This window comes from Cottoperca gobio, chromosome 10 (assembly GCF_900634415.1).
Source record: "Cottoperca gobio chromosome 10, fCotGob3.1, whole genome shotgun sequence".
Taxonomy (NCBI): domain Eukaryota; kingdom Metazoa; phylum Chordata; class Actinopteri; order Perciformes; family Bovichtidae; genus Cottoperca; species Cottoperca gobio.
In genome coordinates this window covers 19,641,308-19,668,363 of record NC_041364.1, presented here as the reverse complement: position 1 = coordinate 19,668,363, position 27,056 = coordinate 19,641,308, and the positions used below count along the sequence as shown (strand labels likewise).

The 27,056-nt window shown below is 40.6% G+C and overlaps 2 protein-coding genes across 5 annotated transcripts; one reads left to right on the top strand and one right to left on the bottom strand.

Annotated features, from left to right (window-relative positions):
* The first annotated feature begins 679 nt into the window (after nucleotides 1-679).
* On the top strand, nucleotides 680-16,308 carry zdhhc2 (zDHHC palmitoyltransferase 2). Of its 3 annotated transcripts, none has more exons than XM_029441134.1 (13): nucleotides 680-1,059; nucleotides 3,909-3,935; nucleotides 5,170-5,264; nucleotides 5,972-6,092; nucleotides 6,222-6,291; nucleotides 6,703-6,735; nucleotides 8,562-8,682; nucleotides 9,550-9,682; nucleotides 10,248-10,374; nucleotides 12,213-12,305; nucleotides 12,603-12,719; nucleotides 13,303-13,383; nucleotides 16,164-16,308. In XM_029441134.1, exons 1-11 carry the CDS (start codon nucleotides 933-935, stop codon nucleotides 12,685-12,687), a joined length of 1,032 nt encoding a protein of 343 aa, XP_029296994.1. In that variant the 5' UTR covers nucleotides 680-932; the 3' UTR covers nucleotides 12,688-12,719; nucleotides 13,303-13,383; nucleotides 16,164-16,308. The 3 variants fall into 3 exon arrangements, with proteins under 3 accessions (XP_029296994.1, XP_029296993.1, XP_029296992.1); XM_029441133.1 differs by lacking the exon at nucleotides 16,164-16,308 and adding an exon at nucleotides 13,934-14,526; XM_029441132.1 differs by lacking the exon at nucleotides 16,164-16,308 and adding an exon at nucleotides 13,458-14,526.
* Nucleotides 14,724-26,724, bottom strand: cnot7 (CCR4-NOT transcription complex, subunit 7). 2 transcript variants are annotated; one of them, XM_029441135.1, is made up of 7 exons: nucleotides 26,561-26,724; nucleotides 25,759-25,882; nucleotides 25,482-25,675; nucleotides 24,953-25,114; nucleotides 17,857-18,001; nucleotides 17,583-17,693; nucleotides 14,724-16,363 (listed from the first exon to the last, which is right to left on the bottom strand). In XM_029441135.1, the coding sequence occupies exons 2-7, from the start codon at nucleotides 25,873-25,875 to the stop codon at nucleotides 16,232-16,234; spliced, it is 861 nt and encodes a 286-aa protein (XP_029296995.1). In that variant the 5' UTR covers nucleotides 25,876-25,882; nucleotides 26,561-26,724; the 3' UTR covers nucleotides 14,724-16,231. The 2 variants fall into 2 exon arrangements, with proteins under 2 accessions (XP_029296995.1, XP_029296996.1); XM_029441136.1 differs by lacking the exons at nucleotides 25,482-25,675; nucleotides 26,561-26,724 and having other exon boundaries at nucleotides 25,759-25,875.
* Between the last annotated feature and the right edge of the window lie 332 nt (nucleotides 26,725-27,056).

Sequence of the window (27,056 nt, the reverse complement as noted above, 5' to 3'; positions counted from 1 at the left end):
TTAAAGCAGTTCATTTTTGCCATTTTACTGAGCCATCTGTCCCTACTGTAAGACTACATGTGCTGCATATGGTTAGTTTACTGCAGTGTGCAAACCACCCACAAAATTGGCAACTGGTGGAAAAATCACAACTTAAATTATTCTCAGAACAACATTTAGTAAAATGTCCAACTCAAAGCCAAAAAGCAGAAGTAAATCTGGAAAAAGTGGTGTTAAAAAACGCTTAGTCTGCAGCTCGTATTGTATGGTACTGCCTACTGCAGGATTACAGAATCTTTTGCAGGTGCAGTTGGACGTGAAGCAGCAGGAGCAGGTGGATCTAACAGACCTGCACCTGTACCTGCAGTGTCAGGTAGAGAACACACAACATTCTAGCTACACCTTCTCTGACACAAGCAAACCGTGTTACAGCCTAGTGACCAGGAATCAGAACCATACTGTATTTATATCAACATCTTCGTCCCGTTTGGACAGTGTGTGTGTGTGTGTGTGTGTGTGTGTGTGTGTGTGTGAACAGACCCCCGTTTCAACGCTCGCGAGTATGAACTTATTGAACCCACCTGCTCGCCGTGGAAAAAAAAGTGCCATGCTTGCATCCCGCGGACGTCATGGCAACCTGTGGGGAGGCAGCAGGGGCGGCGCTGACCGTGTGCGCGTGTGTGTGCTGTCTGATATTTTGTTGTAGTCTGTACTAGAGATCTGAGCAGGACGATCAGAGGGGAGCAGTGCAGCAGCAGCAGCGGGCGGGAGGCTGGAGGCTGGTAGGATGTTGCGTCTATGCTGCCGATTAGGCTGATCAGAGCCGGAGCAACGATGCAGTGACAGTCTACACAGGAAGACACGGGCACACACACTCACACACGGACAGAGGGAGAGAGAGAGAGGGAGTAATAACACACGAATGCGCACGAGAAATGATCCGCTTCTAGACTATGGCACCGTCGGGCTCGCGTAGTATCAAGAAGGGCTGTCAGAGAGTTTTGTACTGGATCCCGGTCCTCTTCATCGCCCTCATAGTGGCGTGGTCATACTACGCCTATGTGTTGCAGCTTTGCATAGGTAAGAAACCAGCTGTCTGGGTAGTATGAGGAGGAGGGTGTGTGTTTGTGTGTGTGTGTGTGTGTGTGTGTGTGTGTGTGTGTGTGTGTGTGTGTGTGTGTGTGTGTGTGTGTGAGAGAGAGAAAATGCCTTTGACTGGTGTGTATTTGTTTGGTGATGGGGTGGGGAGGCATTTGTATTTCAGCAGTTTGTAGTGCAGGCTTTGGACGCAGAAGACTGGCTTGTTGTTTGTGCAGTGTGGATAGTGTCAGTCACATGACAACAACAGTTCCAGCAGGAATTGTCAGCATTTTGTTAAATGGAAGTGGCAATGATGTGTTCTTGCATGAAAAGCACAAGTTCATATTTTTATAACACAGACAGAATTAGAAGTATTTTGACAAAATGCTTTTATTGTGAAAGGTCTTTTATTACTTATCACAGCATGTACAGAATGGGATTAGAACATTATCTGAGTCCTCCACTAGCACTCATCAGCACTATCTAACAGACTTACTGTAATAGCTTCGGGCTCATGTAGTCGCAGAGCTTCATTGTCTGAATCTATATCCTCCACCACAACACGACCAGGATTATCTTTTAGCAAGAGGTCTGACTGTAATGGCTTTTGAGTCAGGCGGGCCTTCTTCCTTCACGTTCCCTCTGGCTGCTGAACGTTGGATGGTGCGGTTACAGACAGCGAGCCTCCTCCTCGGTGAACGCTGAGTTGACCTGGATAGTGAGTAATGGTTTCTAGGATGTCTCAGAGGAGTCTCAGCAGCCTACTCATGTGCTCCATTTGGCAGCTTGTCAGACCACTTGGAAAGCAGATCTTCTCTGTCAAAAAGGGGGATGAAATGGAGACGGTTTAATGAGACCAAACAGAGGACAACCGAAGGAAGGGTTGTTCCCCAGTCTGATCTTCTCCAAATGCAGGCAGACATGCTATCCAGCTTTTACTGAAAGGGTACAGCTTTATGCTCTTCTTTACACCTGTTCAGTAAGACCTAAGGAGTCATAGAGCCATGTTCCTGGATGAACTGGTCAGAAAGAGATGCAAAAAAAACAAAAAGAGATGAAAAATGATCACAAAGAGATAAAAACAAACCACAAAGAGGCCCAAAAAGACCTCAAAGGGATGGAAAATGCCCACAAAGACACACTTTACCACAAAGAGTTGAAAAACGACCACAAAGGGACGCAAAATAATCACAAAGGGACACCATACAACCACCAAGAGACACAAAATGACCACAAAGAGACGAAGAACGACCACAAAGGAATAAAAAACGATATCAAAGGGATGCAAAAAAGACCACAAAGGGACGCCATACAACCACAAAGAATAATAAAATGACCCAAAAAGATGCAATATGACCACAAAGAGACAAAGAAAATGTCATATAGAGATGAAAAACGACCCCCAAGAGACGGAATTACCATAAAGGGGACGCAAACACACCACAAAGAAATGCAAGAAGACTACAAGGAGGTGAAACATGTCTTGCTGCCTTGCTGCTTTGTAGGATTGGTGGGGGTCTAGGGGCCCATTATCTCATAATCCATCCGTGGCTGTAGGCTATTTGGAGTTACTATAATAATAATTATGCCTATTTATTTCATATTTGAGTGTTTAAAGTTATTTATTTGGCATTCCGTTGCTGCAATGAATATATAATATTGCTATTAATAATGTACAGTTGTGTTATTACTGTTCTTCTAGAGTTACAGGCAGGACGCCAGGTGTCTGTTATGAGACACTGAGACCTCCTTCATCGCTGCAGGGTAACAAAAAAGCAAAATCACTGTTGCACAGGCTTTTTTTAAACCATCTTGTTTTGCGTCCAGTAGAACAAGAGCGACACTGTGTTGCGTTCGAGTCATATGGGAAGGACAGATGAAAACAGCAGCAGTGGGGCAGGACAGCGGTCACTCGGGGCCAGCATGTGCTCTGCAGACAGACACAGAATCAGTTGTGTGAAAGTGTCGTCAGCTGATACCTCTCGTTCGGCGGCTGAGTTAATCCCATTGTCTGCCTTACATAATTCACCCCAAGCAATCTGCATTTGACCCACTTTCTTTTAAAGCACTGAACGTCAGCTTTTGAACAGTCAGCCCTTTTTTTTCAAGATTGTTAAAAAGGTGGAATCAGGTGGTCTTTGGCTTCTTGAAGTCCACGTATTGTAGGACTTTGACCTTGTTGTAGCAATAATGCAAAGAGGAAAAGAGACAGCGAGTACTTCAGTGACTATAATGCTTTCATAGACACATTACGATACATCCCTGCACATGCTCTTAATCACACATACACTTATGCTTCACTGTCAGACTCTGGGGCTTTTAATGCTGGCACGGCAGCATGCACACAAGTTTTGGCTGCAAGCCTCGACTCAGTTCCAATTGGCTCACCTTGCTTTGTGCATGTGTGTGTGTGTGTGTGCTTGTGTGTGTGTGTGTGTGTGTGTGTGTGTGTGTGTGTGTGTGTGTGTGTGCAGGATGCTCCTTTTGTTTTCAAAGCCTTTTGTAAATGCACAGTAATGCTTATCTATTTGAGACGCAGGAAGTGATATAAGATCACATTTCCTCTTATTTTAGTTCTTATCCATGATTTGTTTTTATTTTGTCAGTACCCAATGATTTCTTAATGATTTCTTATTTTTGCTCTTCTCTTAGGTATGTGACATTTTTGAATGTAAACAAAAGTAGACAAAAAACACCCTGTTTTCACAGATAAAATTGTTTGTTTGATTTTCTTTTTGAGAACATGAAAGTGACGCTTTAATATTCCCCAGGTTGACCGACACATTTGGGTCGTGTTTCAAGTATTCTACACAGACCTGACTGTCCTCTTCTCTTTTTTCATTTTCCAGAGTCCATCGAGCACACAGGATTAAAGGGTAAGTGTTTTACAATGCTGTTTAACTTCAAGACAAATCACAAGTGTCCTCAGCTGCCCTGCATCTGTTATATGTGGAGTTGAGTTCAGGCCAGAGGAGGTTCAGCTGCAGCCTTCAGTCTGGTTTAGGCAGCCGACATCTAAACACTATAATCAGCCTGCAACAGCTGGAAGTTTGTCTTAAGCATTTTATTTTCATTCCCTTAGTTATAAATGCAGGCTTTTTCATTCAGTGTGCATTCAGTATCCACAGAGTATAGAAATGAATTGAAAGAGACCAAAATAGAATTTCCCATCATAATTAGACATGCTAGAAATGCACAGAACTTCATGCTCCCCAGAGGATGAACCCGACTAACAGTGATCCCCTGACTTACCTCCATGAGGTTCACATCGGTTGTTTTGAGTGACACGTCTTGACTATTGTCTATTTCTCTGGTGATCCTCTGACTCATTTAGCGCCACCCTCATATTAAAATATAAATGTGTCCAATACTTTGGTTTGTGGCTAAATACATGCACAATTAACACAATTCCCATCAGCCTCAGCTGTACTTTGTATCACCATCACTTTGATGTTGAATATAATAAACATTGTGCCAACTAAACATCAGCATGTTAGCATTGTCATTGTTAGCATGCTGATGCTAGCATTAACCTCAAAGCACCGATGTGCCTCTGCCTCCCACAACCAGCTGCAAACTTGATGGAAATGGAGGATTTTGTCTTTTTTATTTCTATATTCTGGGAATATAAATAAGGTGCTGTTGCTGCTTATCATGCACAATGTAATGTAACATTCACTGTCATGGTCAGATATAAGTGCAGTCACACAAAACGGATGTAAATTGTACAATTCAGCAGCAACAATCACTCAGATACTAAATGTAGATGTATCTACTGCGTCAATATTTCTCCCACCTCATCATTTAAGAAATCATTAGATTCTGAAGTCATGTTCATCTGAATGCTCAGAGTTTAGAGCTGCATTTGCTCTTATTTCTTTCTTTTTACACTGACCCAGTGTGCATAACTACAGTGAAGGATAATGATAGAATACTAAGTTTCACATAATAATTTAAATATGGTTTTATTTACCAGTGAAAGCTTAATAAATCACTTTGAATCACACGATACTATGAATATTCAGTGAAGCTGCAAACTGTGAGTAAATGAGTAAACGCGCACCACCCATGATATACGATGATGACTTGTTTATGTTTTTCTGCTTCCAGTGATATACTTGCTGGTGTATCATGTCATCTTTATCATGTTTGTGTGGGCGTACTGGCAAACCATCTTCACCAGACCCATGAACCCCCTGAAGGAGGTGAGTGTGTCTGTCTGCGACGCAGCGGGATTGAGGCCTGGTGGGAAGTGCAGATGTAGGTTACAGCCTCCGTGTGTGATTGAAGGCTGCATTTAGACTAATAATACTTGATCCTGACCACAGCACTTCAGCTCTCTCTCTCTCTCTCTCTCTCTCTCTCTCTCTCTCTCTCTCTCTCTCTCTCTCTCTCACACACACACACACACACACACATACACATCTTAGAAAGGACAGATAAAAGCCACCTTTGCTTATTAAATTTAACTGCAACGCAGCACGCATGAAAGCTTTTCTTGAGCACTGGATCACTTGAGGTTTTGAAATTGTAATAAAAATCACATTTATTACATGGGATGCTCTGTTTGTTATCATCAGAGTTATGTGTTTCCAGCGTTCAATCATAAATCGCCTGAGTGGCTGAACGTAATATTGCAGCTCTGGGCTGCTTTGCTCCCATTTGCCTGCTGGGGCAGAAAGAACCAAAACAATTGAAAGATGCAGATATCAGCTTCACTGTCTACTGAACTGCGACTTCACAGCAATGGACATTTTGCTTGCAGCTTTGCTTATGTAGAGAAGTAATTTGACTCTGTTTTGATAAATGTAAGGATACGATGTATTAGAAATAAGCAGCCCTGTGCGCAGATTGTGCTCTTGGTAAATCGCAGGTGTTGTTTGTCTTTCCCCCCGCGTTCTGCCCTACATAGTTTCACCTGTCCCACTCTGACAAGGAGCTGCTGGAGCGTGAAGATCGAGGGGAGTCTCAGCAGGAGATCCTGAGGAGGATATCCAAGGATCTTCCCATCTACACCCGCACCAACTCTGGAGGTACAGTACACTGCTGCTGATGCAGAACAACCGGCACGCAGCTCTCAGAGCTCATTTCACCCCCGTCACATTGTTACGTGTGGTCAAGTGTTAGAGCTGCTGCTGATTGAATTGGCTGTGTCTCCTCAGCAATCCGTTTCTGTGACCGCTGCCAGCTGCTGAAGCCTGATCGATGTCACCATTGTTCAGTCTGTGATAAGTATGACTCTCTGCTCATGCACCTATAGCAGCGGTCCACAACCTCTTTGCACCACGGACCGGTTTCATGCAAGACCATTTTCCTACGGACCGGGGGAGGCAGGCATAACAAAACACACAATAAAGTGCAGAACATATAATTGAATAATTACATATATAATGTAATTATTCCTTTTTATATTAAGCACTTTATTTCATTATTTCATGCAAACATTCTAATTTACAATAAATATTACCAACACAAAAAAAAACATTTTATTCTTTTGGTGCGGCCCGGTACCAAATGATCCACGGCCCGGTCCTGGTCCGCAGCCCGGTGGTTGGGGACCCCTGACCTATAGAGAACACGATTTATTGCATTCTGGCAGAGCAGGATTCAATTTCACTGACGTCTGACCCCGCTGTGTTACAGATGCATCCTGAAGATGGATCACCACTGCCCATGGTATGTAGTGACAATATTAATTATTTTAATAAGGGGAGACACTACAGGTGAACAGGGTGAACTTGTTTAACTATTACATACAACTATGAAACTTCAGTTGATTACTTACATTAAGACAATTGTTTTTTGTATCACAAGTTTTCTGAAATTGTACGTTTGTATATGCACATGAGGCATTCTTTTATTAAATATGTGCTCATTTGCATACATTTCCAGAGCCAAAAGGTATTTACTTAAAGAATTAAATGTCATATAAATCAGGCTATGAACGATTTATGAACTAACTCCTCAGTAAGAACCTTCGCAATATAGATAGGATTTATGTTTTTGGGAGAATATGATCTTTAAAGATATTTATTATAGAAATTCATGAAAGAAGCTGAATTAATATAAGAATATGTAATTGTAAGCAATTTGCCATTGGCTCATAAAGCAATAGGATCCCGGGGTGGTGTTATGTAATGCTCTCCAAAAATGCCTGGTGTGAACATGTGCTGGTGCCTGGTGGGCAACAAATACCAGGTCCTCTAAGTCGCATGAAACAAACACAGCTCTGCCCAACAGTTGTGATGCTTTTACCTGCTTTTACCTGCTTTTACCTGCTTGTATCTGCTTTTACCTGCTTTTACCTGCTTGTATCTGCTTTTACCTGCTTTTACCTGCTTGTATCTGCTTTTACCTGCTTTTACCTGCTTTTACCTGCTTGTATCTGCTTTTACCTGCTTTTACCTGCTTGTATCTGCTTTTACCTGCTTTTACCTGCTTATATCTGCTTTTACCTGCTTGTATCTGCTTTTACCTGCTTGTATCTGTTTTTACCTGCTTGTATCTGCTTTTACCTGCTTGTATCTGCTTTTACCTGCTTGTACCTGCTTTTACCTGCTTGTATCTGCTTTTACCTACTTTTACCTGCTTTTACCTGCTTGTATCTGCTTTTACCTGCTTTTACCTGCTTGTATCTGCTTTTACCTGCTTGTATCTGCTTTTACCTGCTTGTATCTACTTTTACCTGCTTGTATCTGCTTTCACCTGCTTGTATCTGCTTTTACCTGCTTTTACCTGCTTTTACCTGCTTGTATCTGCTTTTACCTGCTTTTACCTGCTTGTATCTGCTTTTACCTGCTTTTACCTGCTTATATCTGCTTTTACCTGCTTGTATCTGCTTTTACCTGCTTGTATCTGTTTTTACCTGCTTGTATCTGCTTTTACCTGCTTGTATCTGCTTTTACCTGCTTGTACCTGCTTTTACCTGCTTGTATCTGCTTTTACCTACTTTTACCTGCTTTTACCTGCTTGTATCTGCTTTTACCTGCTTTTACCTGCTTGTATCTGCTTTTACCTGCTTGTATCTGCTTTTACCTGCTTGTATCTGCTTTTACCTGCTTGTATCTACTTTTACCTGCTTGTATCTGCTTTCACCTGCTTGTATCTGCTTTTACCTGCTTTTACCTGCTTTTACCTGCTTGTATCTGCTTTTACCTGCTTTTACCTGCTTGTATCTGCTTTTACCTGCTTGTATCTGCTTTTACCTGCTTTTACCTGCTTGTATCTGCTTTTACCTGCTTGTACCTGCTTTTACCTGCTTGTATCTGCTTTTACCTGCTTTTACCTGCTTGTATCTGCTTTTACCTGCTTGTATCTGCTTTTACCTGCTTGTATCTGCTTTTTGGTCCAAAACATAAAACCCCTCAAACACATCCCCAATATTTACTGTTCTTCTGCCAACTGTTTAAAAATGTTCGACTACTGTATTCAGAAAAGATTTGAAAATGTACTAATGATGATATTTCCCCACACTGACCTGCATCCTGTCGTCCTCGATGCAGGGTGAACAACTGCGTGGGATTCTCCAACTACAAGTTTTTTATGCTGTTCTTGGCATATTCGCTACTCTACTGCCTTTTTATAACTGCGACAGATCTTCAGTACTTCATTAAGTTCTGGCTGGTGAGTAAGCTTTACCACCACAACACCATTTATTACAGTACGCACTTTCTTCAGTTGGATTAGCACAAAGTACATCTGAAAACATGCATTCTGTGTTGAATATGTGGTATTTGATTATTTTTCACAAGGCTGGAGGAAGAGCACATTTCCGTCTGAAAGAATATTGGGTATGAACCAACAAACTAGTTAATGGCACAGAGAGAGAAACAATTTAAAGGAATACTTCACTCCCAAAGTGACCATTTGTGTATCAATTGCTCACCTGTGTCACCTTGAATTATTGAAGACAATCTAGTTTTTTCCGCCTCCACGGTGAATGAGAAATAAAAAAAATAAGAAAAGTTTTGATGAATTTGAAAGTAAATGAGGGCCACGTTTAACGACAGGAAAACTGTTCAAAACTTCTATTTACATACAATTATACAATTATACAGTATAATCCAAGTCTGGTGTATCCAGTCGTACGCTCACTACCTCACAAACACATGCATTTTCACTAAAACAATAGTAAGGTTTTAGAGAAAATGTTTGTGTTTGTGAAGTAGTGAGCGTACGACCGGATAAATGAGGCTTGGATTCTACCGCACGAGTTGTGTGAGAGTTTGTAGACGGATGTTTTGCTGTTGTTAAACGCTGATTCTTCATTCACCTCGGAGGCATGCGAGAAAAAAAACTTTTCTTCAAGAACTCAAGGTAACACAGGGTGAGTAATTGTAATGCAAATCATAATTTTGTGGGAGAAGTTTTGCTTTAATAAGCTTTAACACTAGTAGAGTAGAAGTCTCTCAGATCCCACTCAGTCCCTCGTGTCTCAGTGTCGCTCTGTTTTCAGTTGTGTTGATAGTTTGGTTGTTATTTTCCCCTCAGAACGGTCTCCCAGACACTCAGGCCAAGTTCCACATCCTGTTCCTCTTCTTCTCGGCCTCCATGTTCTCAGTCAGCCTGGCTTCGCTTTTGACCTATCACTGCTGGCTCGTCTGCAAGAACAGATCTACTCTCGGTAGGTGGCGTGCTTGCTGCATGTATGTGTGTTTGTGGATGCAGCAATTATACGGTGCCTGTGTGCGCTTGGTATCTGCTCTCAGTCTGCTGACGGTGTCGCCATTGCACTAATGATGATGATGTTTTGTTGCATTTCTCCCAGTCAGTCCCAGTCCTCATCAGCGCAGTGAATTGACGAGCCTCTGTTATCAGACAGCAGTTCCTCATTACGTGTGCACAGTGGCACACTTTGTCTGTCTGTCGCGGAGAGTGGATTATCTAGAGGAGTATGTTACAGTGTAATGCAAAGACACATGGCTCAGAGCAGTAAGCAGCTTAGTAACAGACACTGCGAGGAAGAGATGTCACACATGGTGGCACAGTCTCAGATCTGCTTCTTCCGTACAACAAAGACACTTTCATGCAGAGTTGTTGCAACTGTTCAGCAGGAGTCGTTCATGTGTTGCCTGAATGAGCTCCTGCTAATAGTCTGAATGATAGATTACATAAAGACTGAGAGGGAGCACTGCGTTTATCCATCTTCATGTCAGTCTGACTCTTCTCCTCCATGTGTGTCCTCCCAGAGGCCGTACGTGCTCCAGTGTTTCGTCACGGCACCGATAAGAGCGGTTTCAGTCTGGGCTTCAGGAAGAACTTCCGCCAGGTCTTCGGTGATGAAGTGAAATACTGGCCGATTCCTGTTTTCTCCGGGTAAGGTGTTATGTGCATTCGTCAAAGGCATTCAAAAGGAAATCCACTCAAAATATCTAGCAATTAAAATATCCTTAGACTTAAAGGGATAGTTTGGATAGTTTGAAGTTGGGTTGTGTGAGGTACTTATCCACAGTATTACTACAGTAGATGCAGTTTGGAGAAACAGACAGGAGTCCCAGCAGGAAGCTAAGCAATGTCCTGCTGTGGACGCTATATTTAGAATATTTTCCCACCTTTACCTGGCTGTCAGCCCTTTCTGAGGAGGAGCTGAAGCCGTTATCTCTGCTCTCTTCAAATCTACCAGAGTCCTATAACAAAAACAGTCATTTTACCTCGATCGGTTAGTTGTTTGTGTTATTTTGTGACTGATTATTCCGAACTAACCCTTTAAAACACCAAACTCACACAATATCACAAAACTAACCGATCAAAAATATTCTAAATACATAGTGGACACTTTTTTTTTGTTTTTTTTAGGTGGGTAAAATACATTCCACAGCAGAACCTCCAACTGTTCCTTTATTAAGGAAGGCAAACTAAAGAAATCTGAAGCATGTCTAAGTGTTCATTATTAATAACTCCCCCTGACAGGTTGTTTAAAGGTTTAGGCGCCCTGATGACCTTCACCTTTGAATCTAGACTGAAGGACAAGCGGGCCAACAGCTTCAGGCTCTGTTATAAGAACCTCCGTGCAGCTGCAGAGTGGCTTTGACTAAAAATGAGATCAGTAAAATCCAACTTCTAACCTGTTGAGAAGATGTTGTCTCTGACACTGCACATGATGTTGATATGTACAGTTTATGGGTTATTAGGAGTTATATAATGCATTAATATTTCAGTCCAGCATCAACATGCACAGCAATGGTCCACATTTTCTCCAGAAAATGCTTCTGTAGTTCAATCGATCAAATGTCAGAGAAGTGTTGAATGAATGAAGGCTTCAGCTCGGGGATGAGAGAGCGGCGTCACTTAGTCTGAAACAAAATGGTTCAAAAGAGGGAAAAGTCCCAGAAGAGAGCTCCAGTAAACAACAACATCACCACTGTGGATTCATGCAGAAGCTCCAGCTTTGCAAGATTTAATCATTCATGCTGACAGAATGAATAATATCATGAATAAACACCAGCAAAATTATTAAAACATAAGCCCCAAGTATTAACATTAAAGTATAAACACAACATCGTTGTTGTGAAAACACATTTCAGATCCAGATGTAATTGCATACAGACCCCAACTGCTACCATTCGTTCTGTAAACTAAACTTAAACACGGGAAGTTTCTTTTCATATGTTTTTTGCAAAACTGTTTTTTTGTGTATATAGTGACATTAATTTGAGACTATTTAGCATTTTAAAGACAAGACAATAAAGCAGCAAATCACACACCTGCTCAATTGAATGCACGTACAGGTCTAGCTGCGACCACTAGCTTGCGTTGGCTAATGCTAGCTAATGTTCACTGTCGTCATGGCTCTTCTCTACTTGCAGCTTTTAAATCCTTCATCCAGAAGCAGCCGTTTGTGTCCCGTGTGAAACAAAAAGTCTGACTTATTTTAACTTACGTACGTAACTTGAATGAAACCGTGATCTTTTGCTCAACATAACCAAGTAGTTTTGTTTTGTTTGTTTAAAACTGCAATCCAGGAGCAAACTATGTTTCCCTCAAAATGTAATTGAGAATGCAGTTTGGTTACATGAGAACATCATTTATAGGATACAGAGTTTGTACTTGTGCTACTGTTACACTTTGTTTCAGCATTTAGTATTGTCTCATAATTGCCACTGGCAGTCACAGTAGCATCTTTTTACTGCATTTTTCTTCTGCTGGCTCTCCAGTTTAGGTGACGGGTGCTCGTTCCCAACCTGTCTGGTGAATCTGGACCCGGAGCAGCCATCATCACCCTCCGGCTCCAACCCTGCCAACAAGAGGTGAGTAAAACAAGAAGAACACACACATCCATACAAAACAAAGTAAAGCACAGAAACAGAAGAGCTGCATAACTGCAAGTCAGCCCCTAGTGGTTTACTAACCTTGTCTGTTAAATGATGCGGGGGATCGATCACCTTGCCGCAGGTATGGCCTTGCAGTTCTAAATGAATCATTCAGATCATAGGATTACCGGATTTAGGACTATTTTATTTAATGAAGAAAACACTCCTCAGTGGGCCCATGATTGCTGTCTTCCTCCCTGCATGTATCATATTTGTGTATTTATGTGTTTCCAGTGCAGCAGAGGGCCGCCAGTTCCCCTCCAAGCCGCTGAGGGAGTCTCAGAGTCGACTGCTCACCAGCACCCCCTCCTGGACCTGAGAGTGACAGGGCAGCAGACAAAGACAGGAAGGGTAAGATGATGTTAAACTGCTTGTAATGGGTTTCTAAATAACGTTTACATAACCCCAAGAAAACATTTAATATCAACATATTAATATAACTTTTCACTTTTACTTTTTATCTTTCAACCAACCCTGATCATCATAACTACCAAATATTATTTTGTTTTCAGAATTGTAACCCTTAAAATGCCAGTTTGCAGTTTACATGCCATGGAAAACAACACACACAAATGATGTTCTGTTTACTAACTGCTAGGGGGATTGTTTTGCCAATTTGTCAATGATTAGCAACAACATTGATTTTGATGCATTTTAATTTGTTGTGCAGGAAACCAGGAACACAACATGTTTATGCCCCAAAGGGTAAACATGGGAAAATGTCTCAATCTGCTGGAAAATAATCAGAATTACAATTTTGAAGCCAGGTCTCTATATTGAAAGCCTGATATAATAGAAAGCATGATTTCATGCTTTAATGGCCGTGGGACCAACAATTGTAAATACGATAGAATTATTATAAGAGCTGCGGTTAAACTTTCTATTTTTGAAAATGATTATTAAGAATTGAAACTAATGACGTGTTTGTGTTTAGGTGCCAGTAACCAAGGGATGAGCATAGAACATGAGGCGTGACCTGAGTCAGAGAAAGAAGTGACACCTTCGACCCAGAAAAGTGAGTTTACAGTCACATAGAAACTATCTGCATTTCAAGATATAAAATCTACATTACTGTGTTTCCTCCAACAGGAGTATGCCGCCACGTCCTCAGTGTTTGTGCCTATCAGAACGTGACGTGGTGGTGACATCATCACTATTTGTGGTTTTCCCATACTGCACTCTGCTTCTGAGCGCTTTACGTGACTGATATCACGTGCAAAGCAGAGAAAAGTTAATTATCCTAATCAGTATTACTCAGTATTTGGGCTTCAGAAGAAGTGGATTTCAATTTAAATTGCATTCCAACAATCACGTTTGGTTGTTTGACTATGAATAAGCACAGAGCAGCGATGGAAGAGATGTTTTTTTGCACTTTGTATACTAAGAGATCATTTTGAGCTGCTTTCGTATTCATGAAACTATAACTTTGTTTTATGTCATTTCCGTAGCTTATAGCATAAGTAAATGCTGTTATCAGTTTGCCAAATGTTTGCACATTAAGTATAGATTGGTAGTGGTGTTAATGTGATGTAACTGATATTTATTTAGCCTTTTTTCTTCTTCAGTGAAAATGTTTTCGGAGGGGGCACGACATGTTGAGTGTCGTGGAATTGATGCATGCTCTCATCTCAGGATGTCGACACAAACACACCTTGTTATAGTGAACTGTACACAAGATGTTCCCCCATTTGCTTGGATTTAAAAAAGAATAGAAAAAGAAAAATAAGTGTAGTCATTAGTTATTACATTTGAATAAGGGCTCTTCTGACTCGTTATAGCATGAGTGAGGATGTTGCTGTCACACTGCTGGTGCTGTGACGGTGCGTCTCCCCTGCCAAACATCTAAGTGGCTGTGTGGTAGCCTGCAGTACACGTCAAACTGCTGGCCAAAAGCTCCCCGATGGTCTCTGGAGGCCAGCAAAGCCTCTGTGTAATGCTGCAGATCTGTTCCCTTATAAAACAGCAGATACTGTCGGGTGTTTTTCTAACTCACGTGATCCGTGTTGTGGATGTACTGCAGAGCAACAAAAGAAAAGAAAGAAAAAGCTCCAGCTGCTGTGTACAGTATATGTTCACCTTCTGAGTCTGTTCTCGTCTCTGGCTGGAAATGATCAAACTATTGGTTGAATGTATGCTTGTTAAAAAAAAAAAAAAAAAAGCTTCATTGTGACAGTCAGTGTCAATCTATATTTTTCTATTCTTCTCTCTACAATATGGATTTGTGAGGCGATGTACTGTACAGTTGTGATGCCTTATACGAATAAAATGAGCTCATCTTCAGCCTCTTTATTCGACTCTTTGTCGCATGTTGAGAGGAATCCGAGTCATTAAAGGGATGTGATGGCCAGGAGCATGTTATGGTAGAAAAGTTTCAAGCCTTTATTTACAAAATAATCTAAAAACAATCCTCTTGTATATTGCATATTGCATACTCCTCTTTTTACTCTGTTCCAGTGTGAAAGATGTCTTTGACGCTCAGGGAGGTTAATACAACTTGAACCTACACTTTCAACACACACCTATGGAAGTTCAGGATACTACTATAACAACACAGCAGTTATTCAGACGCTTCAGTACGTGCGGCCTGTCTACGCAGCATGAATGAACTGGAAAGCAATACAAAAAAAACATTCAAAAGGCCAGAACTGCAAGTGAAATTAACTTCACTGTTATCGTTTTTCCATTGAGTAAAAGTTTTGTCTTCTTTTGTTACAACAATAAAACTCTACAAAACCTTATCATTTCAAATAAAAATGAAATGTTACTCTAAACAGAAGTTCAGGGTAACCTCAGCAGGTCTTACAGCAGGCGAGTGTTTTTAAACTTTTTAATTGTTTTTTTAAAGGTCTGGTGAATTTGGTTGAAAGACCATGATGCATCTGTGCTTAGGGGTTTACATGCACAAACAATCCATATTGCTCCATGTGTATGCATCTTGTACATACTGTAAATATGAATACAAACAGGAAAAAGGCAACTTAAATAGTAAAGAGGAATATTTGCTTTAGTATCTACATGCTGCATTAGCAGAATACAGCAGCGTTAGTTTCTCACAGTGGGATTAGAGCTTATTCAGGTCATTATAAACATCTTTATATAAAAAAAAAAAAAAAAAAACTTCCAACCAAATATTCATGTGCACATAAACAGACTCCCGTTCTCATTATCATACATAGATCCAATGACAGGGCGAGCATACAGACATGTGTGGTGGTGTCTTAATGTCAGATAACCAGCACAATAAATTAAAGTTTAAAAGATAAGAATGCAGCTAATATTAAGGCTGAGCGTGTTGTTGTGATAGAAGATTTATATGTTCACAAAGTCAAATGGGAACGTAGAGAAGGCAACAAAGAGGCGAGAGAGACACCAGAAACGTTTTTCAGCTTTCCATATAAAATCAGGTTAGAGCTTTTAAAGTGCAAAACATTTCTACGGAACATTGTTCTTAGGAAAACTAAAATTCCATCTTTTCAAGCATGTTAAATTCAACCCAGAACGTGTACACCGCCTCGTAGGAATAAAAGACCACACACACACACACACACACACACACACACACACACAGACACAGACACACACACACACACACACACACACACACACACACACACACACACACACACACACAGCCAGCATGTGTGAGGACAGCTGTGATTCTTTTTTTTAGACAATCATATTGAGTTGCCTAAGGTGAGCCGAGCCTATGAGAAGCAGCTTGCTAAATGACGTGTGTATGTTTTGTGTTCTTTCATCATCATCATCATCATCATCATCATTGTCCGGTTGGCGAAGCTTGTCTTCAGCGCCGCACTGATTGAGCATGTGGACCGCGCCCGGGATGGGAGAGCATCAGAGTGATGTCACGACTGCTGCTTGTTGGCCTCCTCTTCGTAAGCGTTCCCCGTTCCGTTCTGGACGTAGGCGGAGCCGGAGCCGAGACCGTACAAGTGACCACAGTACTTTGCATCGTCGATATGATCCTCAAAGAACATCTGTGGGAAAGATATAAAGCACATGAAACAGACACTCCAAACTTCTTTTGTGATTGTATTATATTAGACGCATCATCGATCATCTTTAACTCTTGTGTCTTTAGAGGAGAAACATGTCTGCATCAAAAAACTGCAGGAAAAATATTATACATTGATATTTTTCAATTTCACAGATAGAATCTTTTTCAGTTCTGATCATAACTACCTTCATTCATTCTCAGAATATTTTTAAATGCCAGTTTGTTTACATATACTTTATATATACTAAGGGCTGGAGGGGCTTTGTTTTCAGTGTGGGATACGTCAGCCTGTATTTGCCCATCGGGCTCAATCTGAGGGAAAATAGTAAAAACTACAATTTTGAAAGCAGAGATCTCGACTGAAGCCTGATAAGAGTCGACTGCATGACGATTATGCTGTAATGACCGCTGGATCAACATTTGTGGTTTTGATTTAAACTGTGCAGCACATCAGATCCATGCTCTGTATTGGAACTATGATAAATGCATAATCCCTATCATATCAAATTATACTTCGGTACACAGTTGGTACACACTTATAGGAGCTGAGGTTGAACTTCCAAATGTTGCTATTTATTATTGAAGGAGAGTTTTCTCTACATTCAGTTTCCTGTTCTCCAAATGTGAATTAAATTAAACATATTTGGGTTTTGGACTGTTAAACAAAACAAGATGTTTACTTAACAATAATCGACAAATCAATGGTTGAGCAAAGCAGGTCCTCTAAATTCATCAGTGTGTACATGTAGACAAGTAGTTAAAAGCTGATCCAATCATCTGCTAATTCAGGTCTGTATGTACTGAGGGTGCCCCCTACTCAAACAAATACACTCATCACTTCAGTCATGCAATATGCAACATTGCTGGCTTCAGCTGCTGTAATCTTTTGATGTTGTTGTTGTGAAGAGTTTGTCTGGAATCACCAAAACAAACAAACTATCCGGAGGAGGCAGCGGAGGTTTTGTGTTCTGGTCAAAGCAGTCTGGTGGCTTTGAAGAGACCAGAGATAACGGCTTTAGATCCCCGTCAAAAAGAGCAGACAGCGAGGTAAAGGTGAGAAAATATTCTAAATGAAGTTGACACTTAAACTGACATTGATTTCTTTAGGCTTAACTTCTGTGCTGGTGCTCCGGTCTGTTTCTCCAAACGTCACCACACTCATGTCTACACAACTCTTCTCTGTGACTTGAGAAGCCTACCTCTCTCATCTTGAAGAAAGCCATGCCTGTGAGTAAAGAGTCAGAGCCGGCCTGATGCTGCGGCCCGATCCTCTCCAGCTCCAGCTGCTCAGCTACTTCCTGCAGACCGCCCTGAAAACAAACACACCGTCAGTCACTAGACGCACGCTTCTAGCCTAATTAAAACCTGAGGGTCACACTTTTAAGAGGTCACAACAAACATCAAGGTGTGAAGCTTTAAATGAATAAAACAGGAGACACTGTGTTCTACCTGCTGAAATATTTATTTAGGTACCTTCAGGTTTTTACAACTCTTCATGAGGTACTTGACATCATAAATGACTGGAAAGTACAAGCGAAGAATCTCAAAGAAGTCCACCTCCTCCTCAGGCAGGTTAGCGTTGGACAGAATCTTGATCAGGTATCCAAAGTCATAGCCACTACAAAACACATATACACACAGACACATGCACACCTTTTAACCAGGGCATTTTGTTTCATTCAAGCGCACACAGCAGGACAATTCAAAAGATTGTGTCACTTCCAATCTGCCACGACACAAAAGATAATTAAAGGCTTTCCTTTTCTTATGCCTGTACCTGCACATGCAAGGGCACAGAACTACACAAAGCCACTGCGTTATCCCAAAAGGTCTCTTGTGATTTGGGACTTTGCTTTTACAACAAGTATCTTACTAATTAGGAGCTAATAGGAACTGAAAAAAGATGAATCAGACATTCAGTGTATTCACAACAGACCAATTATCTAATAAGATTAACAGTTAATTCACAAGAAATCAATGAACATGAGGATGAAAAAAACAAAAACACAATGATAAAAATACGGCAACAAATAATAGAAATTAAAACAACATGACATGAAAGCCTGATGGTAAAGGTGTGTTCTAAATACCTGAAAGAGACGACAGTGGTGTTTCAAACCTAAGCTTTGTTTATTTTCCAAAGCCTGGTAATCTTTAGCCTCAGTTTGCCATGGAGACACAGTGGGGAACTGAGTATGAAATGAAGATGTTAAGCAGCAGATTGTAGACAATATTGGTTAAAAAAAAGGTTGCTAGTTACTACTAGAGACCAATATAACAATACAAGTGTTCATTACACTTGAGCAGCAAATTGAATAGCGAATTTCAACAGGATATTTTCTTGATTTAAGATGTAGCAAAAAACGATCACAGTTCTGCGTAACATCTTACCTCTCACCAACACCTTACCTCTCACTAACATCTTACCTCTCACTAACACCTTACCTCTCACTAACACCTTACCTCTCACTAACATCTTACCTCTCACTAACATCTTACCTCTCACTAACATCTTACCTCTCACTAACATCCTTACCTCTCACTAACATCTTACCTCTCACTAACACCTTAACTCTCACTAACACCTTACCTCTCACTAACACCTTACCTCTCACTAACACCTTACCTCTCACTAACATCTTACCTCTCACTAACACCTTACCTCTCACTAACATCTTACCTCTCACTAACACCTTAACTCTCACTAACATCTTACCTCTCACTAACATCTTACCTCTCACTAACACCTTACCTCTCACTAACATCTTATCTCTCACTAACATCTTACCTCTCACTAACATCTTACCTCTCACCTCTCACTACACCTTACCTCTCACTAACATCTTACCTCTCACTAACATCTTACCTCTCACCAACACCTTACCTCTCACTAACATCTTACCTCTCACTAACACCTTACCTCTCACCAACACCTTACCTCTCACTAACATCTTACCTCTCACCAACACCTTACCTCTCACTAACATCTTACCTCTCACCAACACCTTACCTCTCACTAACATCTTACCTCTCACCAACACCTTACCTCTCACTAACATCTTACCTCTCACCAACACCTTACCTCTCACTAACACCTTACCTCTCACCAACACCTTACCTCTCACTAACATCTTACCTCTCACTAACATCTTACCTCTCACTAACATCTTACCTCTCACCAACACCTTAACCTCTCACTAACATCTTACCTCTCACTAACATCTTACCTCTCACTAACATCTTACCTCTCACTAACACCTTACCTCTCACTAACACCTTACCTCTCACTAACATCTTACCTCTCACCAACCCTTACCTCTCACTAACATCTTACCTCTCATACATCTACCTCTCACTAACATCTTACCTCTCACTAACATCTTACCTCTCACTAACACCTTACCTCTCACTAACATCTTACCTCTCACTAACACCTTACCTCTCACTAACACCTTACCTCTCACTAACATCTTACCTCTCACTAACACACCTCTCACTAACATCTTACCTCTCACCAACACCTTACCTCTCACTAACATCTTACCTCTCACCAACACCTTACCTCTCACTAACACCTTACCTCTCACTAACATCTTACCTCTCACTAACATCTTACCTCTCACTAACATCTTACCTCTCACTAACATCTTACCTCTCACTAACATCTTACCTCTCACTAACATCTTACCTCTCACTAACATCTTACCTCTCACCAACACCTTACCTCTCACTAACATCTTACCTCTCACTAACATCTTACCTCTCACTAACATCTTACCTCTCACTAACATCTTACCTCTCACTAACACCTTACCTCTCACTAACATCTTACCTCTCACTAACATCTTACCTCTCACTAACATCTTACCTCTCACACAACTTACCTCTCACTAACATCTTACCTCTCACTAACATCTTACCTCTCACTAACATCTTACCTCTCACTAACATCTTACCTCTCACTAACATCTTACCTCTCACTAACATCTTAACTCTCACTAACATCTTACCTCTCACTAACATCTTACCTCTCACTAACATCTTACCTCTCACTAACATCTTACCTCTCACTAACATCTTACCTCTCACTAACATCTTACCTCTCACTAACATCTTACCTCTCACTAACATCTTACCTCTCACTAACATCTTACCTCTCACTAACATCTTAACTCTCACTAACATCTTAACTCTCACTAACATCTTACCTCTCACTAACATCTTACCTCTCACTAACATCTTACCTCTCACTAACATCTTACCTCTCACTAACATCTTACCTCTCACTAACATCTTACCTCTCACCTCTCACTAACATCTTAACTCTCACTAACATCACTAACATCTTAACTCTCACTAACATCTTACCTCTCACTAACATCTTAACTCTCACTAACATCTTAACTCTCACTAACATCTTAACTCTCACTAACATCTTAACTCTCACTAACATCTTAACTCTCACTAACATCTTAACTCTCACTAACATCTTAACTCTCACTAACATCTTACCTCTCACTAAGGCAAAGACACACAAAACAAACAAATGAACAAAAAAATAAAATAAAAACACTTCTCATGATCCTTCTGAAAGGCCACAGCAAATACCATTAGTAAACATTCAAACACGGAGGATGTCTGGATGAGACACCTGTCAAATCAAACAGAAGCAACATGGGCCACCAGCGTACAACTTGTATTGCATTAGCAATAAGTAATATGACAACGTGGTTAACTTAATTTAATTTCCCTCCGAGCCGAGGAGGGAAGGAACATGAATAAGATCAAATTTCAGTAATAGTGGGGGGGAAGACATGCATGGTGCACGTTGTGTTCGTTTACTATAAAGTTGATGTTTTTTGGGGTGACAGGACGAGATATGACAGAGTTAGTCTGTGCACGGCGCCATCTTGGATCATCAAGTCAAAACAGAGGAGGCACCGTGTAAACCATGGATGCATTGAGAGAAGGTATAAACACTGCAGGAAAAAAAGTCATGGGCGCCTGCTGAGGCAAGTGCGACACCTAGAGGTGATCTCCAGTATAACAGTCCAGTCCCGTGTTTGGCTTCATATCAAACTGGTTTTAAAAAATGTTCACTGACTCAACCATAGTACAGATATGACAAAATATAACATACAGTGAGAAATGACATAATTCAAAACACAAAACAGTGATAATGTGGAGAGGTCTGGATCGATAGGCTGTATATAAAGATGGACATAAATCCCGCCCCCTCCATCTTAATGAGGGGAAATGAGCCAAACAAAAAAAATCCAAGTACGGTACACGTTTCTGTCATTTGAAATCTTAGTTCTCATCACACATATGTAAAAGTGTTAATTTATCTGATAAGTTTGATTTCAATCAGTTATTAGGCGGAAGGCTCAGGAGTCTCGGGAATAGTACAAACGTCAAAAGGAGATGTACCTTTAACTGTCCATAACCATGATTGTTTTCAAACATGGACTGTAACGTTATATTAAAAAGATCTTAATATAAATTCTATAGTTCGTACAGTCACTGAACGTGTCACTAGCTAGCATAGAAACATTTCCACTGACATTGTGTGTTTTGATATCCATGAATGTAAGAGTAAGTTAGTGGACACGCAGAAGACGTTTCTGAAATGACCACGCTTGCGATTGGCTCAGGCGAGTGTTTAGGCAGGATCTCAATGCTGCAACTCCAACCCTCGATCACTAATGCGCAGAATCTGGCACCAAATGACGATGACACAAGATGACACTGCCCGGATAGTTTGGTCTTATTTTTGTATGGTGGGAGGAAGTGGAGACGTGTTGTTTATCTTTATATACAGTCAATGTTGCAGACGTGACAAAATAAACCATACATTGAGAAATAACATGCTTTCACTGATAATATGTAGGGTTTTGATCCAATATATTGTGTTTCATATGGTCATTCATATGGTTTGTTAACAAATACTGAAAAATGATGCCAGAATTAACACAATGCGTTTCTGATAAGTGCATACTGTCCGATAAGTGCATACTGTCTGATAAGTGCATACTGTCTGATAAGTGCATACTGTCTGATAAGTGCATACTACATACTGTCTGATAAGTGCATACTGTCTGATAAGTGCATACTGTCCGATAAGTGCATACTGTCTGATAAGTGCATACTACATACTGTCTGATAAATGCATACTGTCTGATACGTGCATACTGTCTGATAAGTGCATACTACATACTGTCTGATAAGTGCATACTACATACTGTCTGATAAGTGCATACTGTCTGATAAGTGCATACTACATACTGTCTGATAAATGCATACTGTCTGATACGTGCATACTGTCTGATAAGTGCATACTACATACTGTCTGATAAGTGCATACTACATACTGTCTGATAAGTGCATACTGTCCGATAAGTGCATACTGTCTGATAAGTGCATACTGTCTGATAAGTGCATACTACATACTGTCTGATAAATGCATACTGTCTGATACGTGCATACTGTCTGATAAGTGCATACTGTCTGATAAGTGCATACTACATACTGTCTGATAAATGCATACTGTCTGATAAGTGCATACTGTCTGATAAGTGCATACTACATACTGTCTGATAAGTGCATACTGTCTGATAAGTGCATACTGTCTGATAAGTGCATACTGTCTGATAAGTGCATACTACATACTGTCTGATAAATGCATACTGTCTGATAAGTGCATACTACATACTGTCTGATAAGTGCATACTGTCTGATAAGTGCATACTGTCTGATAAGTGCATACAACATACTGTCTGATAAATGCATACTGTCTGATAAGTGCATACTGTCTGATAAGTGCATACTGTCTGATAAGTGCATACTACATACTGTCTGATAAGTGCATACTGTCTGATAAGTGCATACTACATACTGTCTGATAAATGCATACTGTCTGATAAGTGCATACTACATACTGTCTGATAAGTGCATACTGTCTGATAAGTGCATACTACATACTGTCTGATAAATGCATACTGTCTGATAAGTGCATACAACATACTGTCTGATAAGTGCATACTACATACTGTCTGATAAGTGCATACTGTCTGATAAGTGCATACTGTCTGATAAGTGCATACTACATACTGTCTGATAAGTGCATACTACATACTGTCTGATAAATGCATACTGTCTGATAAGTGCATACTACATACTGTCTGATAAGTGCATACTGTCTGATAAGTGCATACAACATACTGTCTGATAAGTGCATACTGTCTGATAAGTGCATACTACATACTGTCTGATAAGTGCATACTGTCTGATAAGTGCATACTGTCTGATAAGTGCATACTACATACTGTCTGATAAGTGCATACTGTCTGATAAGTGCATACTGTCTGATAAGTGCATACAACATACTGTCTGATAAATGCATACTGTCTGATACGTGCATACTGTCTGATAAGTGCATACTGTCTGATAAGTGCATACTACATACTGTCCGATAAGTGCATACTGTCTGATAAGGGCATACTGTCTGATAAGGGCATACTGTCTGATAAGTGCATACTACATACTGTCTGATAAATGCATACTGTCTGATAAGTGCATACTGTCTGATAAGTGCATACTACATACTGTCTGATAAGTGCATACTGTCTGATAAGTGCATACTACATACTGTCTGATAAATGCATACTGTCTGATAAGTGCATACTACATACTGTCTGATAAGTGCATACTGTCTGATAAGTGCATACAACATACTGTCTGATAAATGCATACTGTCTGATAAGTGCATACTGTCTGATAAGTGCATACTACATACTGTCTGATAAATGCATACTGTCTGATAAGTGCATACTACATACTGTCTGATAAGTGTATACTGTTTGATAAGTGCATACTGTCTGATAAGTGCATACGGTCTGATAAGTGCATACTACATACTGTCTGATAAATGCATACTGTCTGATAAGTGCATACTACATACTGTCTGATAAGTGTATACTGTTTGATAAGTGCATACGGTCTGTTAAGTGCTTGATTATTAACTAACTGACGATCAAAGAGTGAAGACGTAAGAGAAGTTGGAGAGACAATTTGTATTTCTGTAAATACTATGGGCACAACAAATGATTCCTGTTGCTATGCAGCTGTCTTCAACGTTTTTCGGGCCAAGGACCACCAAACTGGTGTAGCGTGGTGCAGGGACCCCCTACTGTATATATTGTATAGAAGAGGCTGGAAGAGGACTGTGCGACGGGTGGGGGGGGAATTTATTTTAGTTCACCCCTCTCCTTTCCTCCACTCTGTCTCTGACTGTAGGTGTGTGTCGCCGCCCTTCGCGAAGTAGGGAAGGAGGAGGGAATGTGAATGGCAAAGCAAAAACAAACAAACGCGGAGGCACTGCAGTGGGGGGGGGGGGGGTCGCAAAATTGTTTGTAAATAAAGCAATTAAAAATATATATATATTCTTTTATCTTTAATTGCTTTATCTACAAACAATTGTGCGACCCCCCCTGCACCCCTGTTGAAGACCTATGGTCTAAAGTATATAACTATATACCAGAAATAGCAACTAACTGCAAAAGCAGAATACCTGTGAAAAGAGAGCCAGTTGACCCCGTCACAGAGCACCACTCCTGATGTCATCAGCAGCTCGGCAAAGTACAGCACCTCGATGCCTTCGTCCTCGTGCTTCTTGAACTGAATCCCTGAAGTGGTCAAGAGCTCAATGGAGTCCTGTGCATACATATCTTCTCTGATGACAAACACATGTCACACTGTTATTATTTCAAAAGACAATCAAGTAGGTATGAGAGCAGTAATTGAACATCAGGATTATAAAAAATAGTCTGCATTTTTATAAACTGCGTCTGAGGTGTTGTTCTGAAAGATTTCTAAATGTTTACCTCAAACATCTAAACTGATAATATGCATTTTGACAGGCAGTATGAACGATGAACACGGAAGACTTTGCCATTTGTTTCGTAGCTAAATGATTAACTTACTCTAATATCTCATCTGTGTGTGCAGTAAGAGAGCTGAGATACTTCTCCCAAACACTCATGTGCATGCCATTTGAAGGCCACATAAGGAGTGATAGGAGTGGGGAAAGCACATCTTACGTGAGGTTAAACTTAAAATTGAACTGCCATGTCGATGTTCCCGGAGGGTATTCCCCTTGTTCATTCATAAATGTTAGGCCCAGCTGGATTATCTTGAGCAAATCCACATTGCAGCGCAGTAACTGGTACTGATAGTCTGCGTTGCTCCTGAACTCTCCGATTGGTCTGGCTACTACACCTGGAAACTCTGTGTCCTGTAAGAAGACGGACAACTCATTATGCAGAAAGCAAATCTAGCTGTGTCAGACAGTTTTAACCCTCTATGAGCACAGCTCACCATAGCAATGTAGTTGTATTTTCGGACGACATGTCGGATCCTCTTCAGCTCCTCCTCCAGATTGTTGGCCCAAACCTCACATATTCTTTGGCTGTGATCCACAGTCGCTGCGGGCATAGTGCCACTTCATGTCAAGAGATAGATGCAAGGGGGAAAAAAGACAATGTTACCTACCCCAACATGCTTACCTGTGAGAGACCAAATGATGAGAGGTGGCAGGACAAAGACATACAGCACGAATACCCAGATACCCAAGAAATGCTGACAAACCATTTGGCTAACAATGTATAACGTTATAATATTAATTGCAGGAGATACAACCTGCTCTGGGGATAGAATGACAGATGTCAGTCTCATTATAACATTAGGGTAGCTAGATCAATCTCATAGTGGCTTGTGCTTCTTTCAGCTGAGATACATCACGTTAACTGCTCAATTACCACGTTTTATAGACCAGACATGTCAACAGTTGATTTTAGATGTGCAGGACGTGTTGGGAAGCATGCTGTTAACATTAGCTCGCAGCAGGCAGTTTTCAGCAGCACTTTGGGCTAGCTAGATGACCTGCAGCAGTTAGCAGGCTACAACCTACAGACTAAGCTAACATGAGCAGGACAGTGGAGGCTCTCAGGTGGGAGGCTATGTACAGGTTCAACACACTTCTCATGTCACAGCAAGCTTGACGGATAAATAAGAGTGTGTGCATAACATGAAAGAGACGAGTAACTAGCTGCACACACATACTGTACACACTCAGCGGCACTTTGATACTGCAAAGCTCACTGTAGCGTCGTGAACTTACCGTTCCCCAAACCGGGCGCGTGTGTGTTTAAGTGTGTACTATCTGAAAACTGTTAATATGTTCTATGTTATTGTGTCAGGGGTTTTCCGCTAACTTTTAAATAGTTTATATTCAGTAATGTATCGATGTCAACCCACAGCTGCCATCATAACTGAGCCTACAACACGACGTCATCACGTAAAATAAACGTAAGTGCGTATGGGTTTACGTCATATTTGTTCAGAGCTCCTGTTTCAATAGCTGAATAAAAAAAAACTATTTCAAATTTGTGTTTGAACAAATTCTTACTTTTCAGAATTTAATTAATGAAATGAAACCTTTTAAAAATGTAACCAACCTTCACCGTTAATCTTCCTATTTATTTTTATACACATACTATTTTATGTTTTTGTTCATATCAATTAGCCTAATCTTGCAGTTTTGTTTTTTTTGTCAATTTGGTTTGGCACAAATAAGGTTTGGAAAGACTAAAATGGCAAACAAGCACATCTGGACA

Bases quoted from the DNA above. Each gene is read 5' to 3' on its own strand.
- cnot7 (XM_029441135.1), bottom strand. From the start codon at position 25,875: ATGCCCGCAGCGACTGTGGATCACAGCCAAAGAATATGTGAGGTTTGG. The intron at 25,115-25,481 runs GTAAGATGTGCT...GTTTGTCATCAG, and splicing joins AATTTTAAGTTTAACCTCAC to AGAAGATATGTATGCACAGG. The intron at 18,002-24,952 runs GTATTCTGCTTT...TGTGTTTTGTAG, and splicing joins AACTGGCTCTCTTTTCACAG to TGGCTATGACTTTGGATACC.
- zdhhc2 (XM_029441134.1), top strand. From the start codon at position 933: ATGGCACCGTCGGGCTCGCGTAGTATCAAGAAGGGCTGTCAGAGAGTT. The intron at 3,936-5,169 runs GTAAGTGTTTTA...TTCTGCTTCCAG, and splicing joins CGAGCACACAGGATTAAAGG to TGATATACTTGCTGGTGTAT. The intron at 8,683-9,549 runs GTGAGTAAGCTT...TTTTCCCCTCAG, and splicing joins ACTTCATTAAGTTCTGGCTG to AACGGTCTCCCAGACACTCA.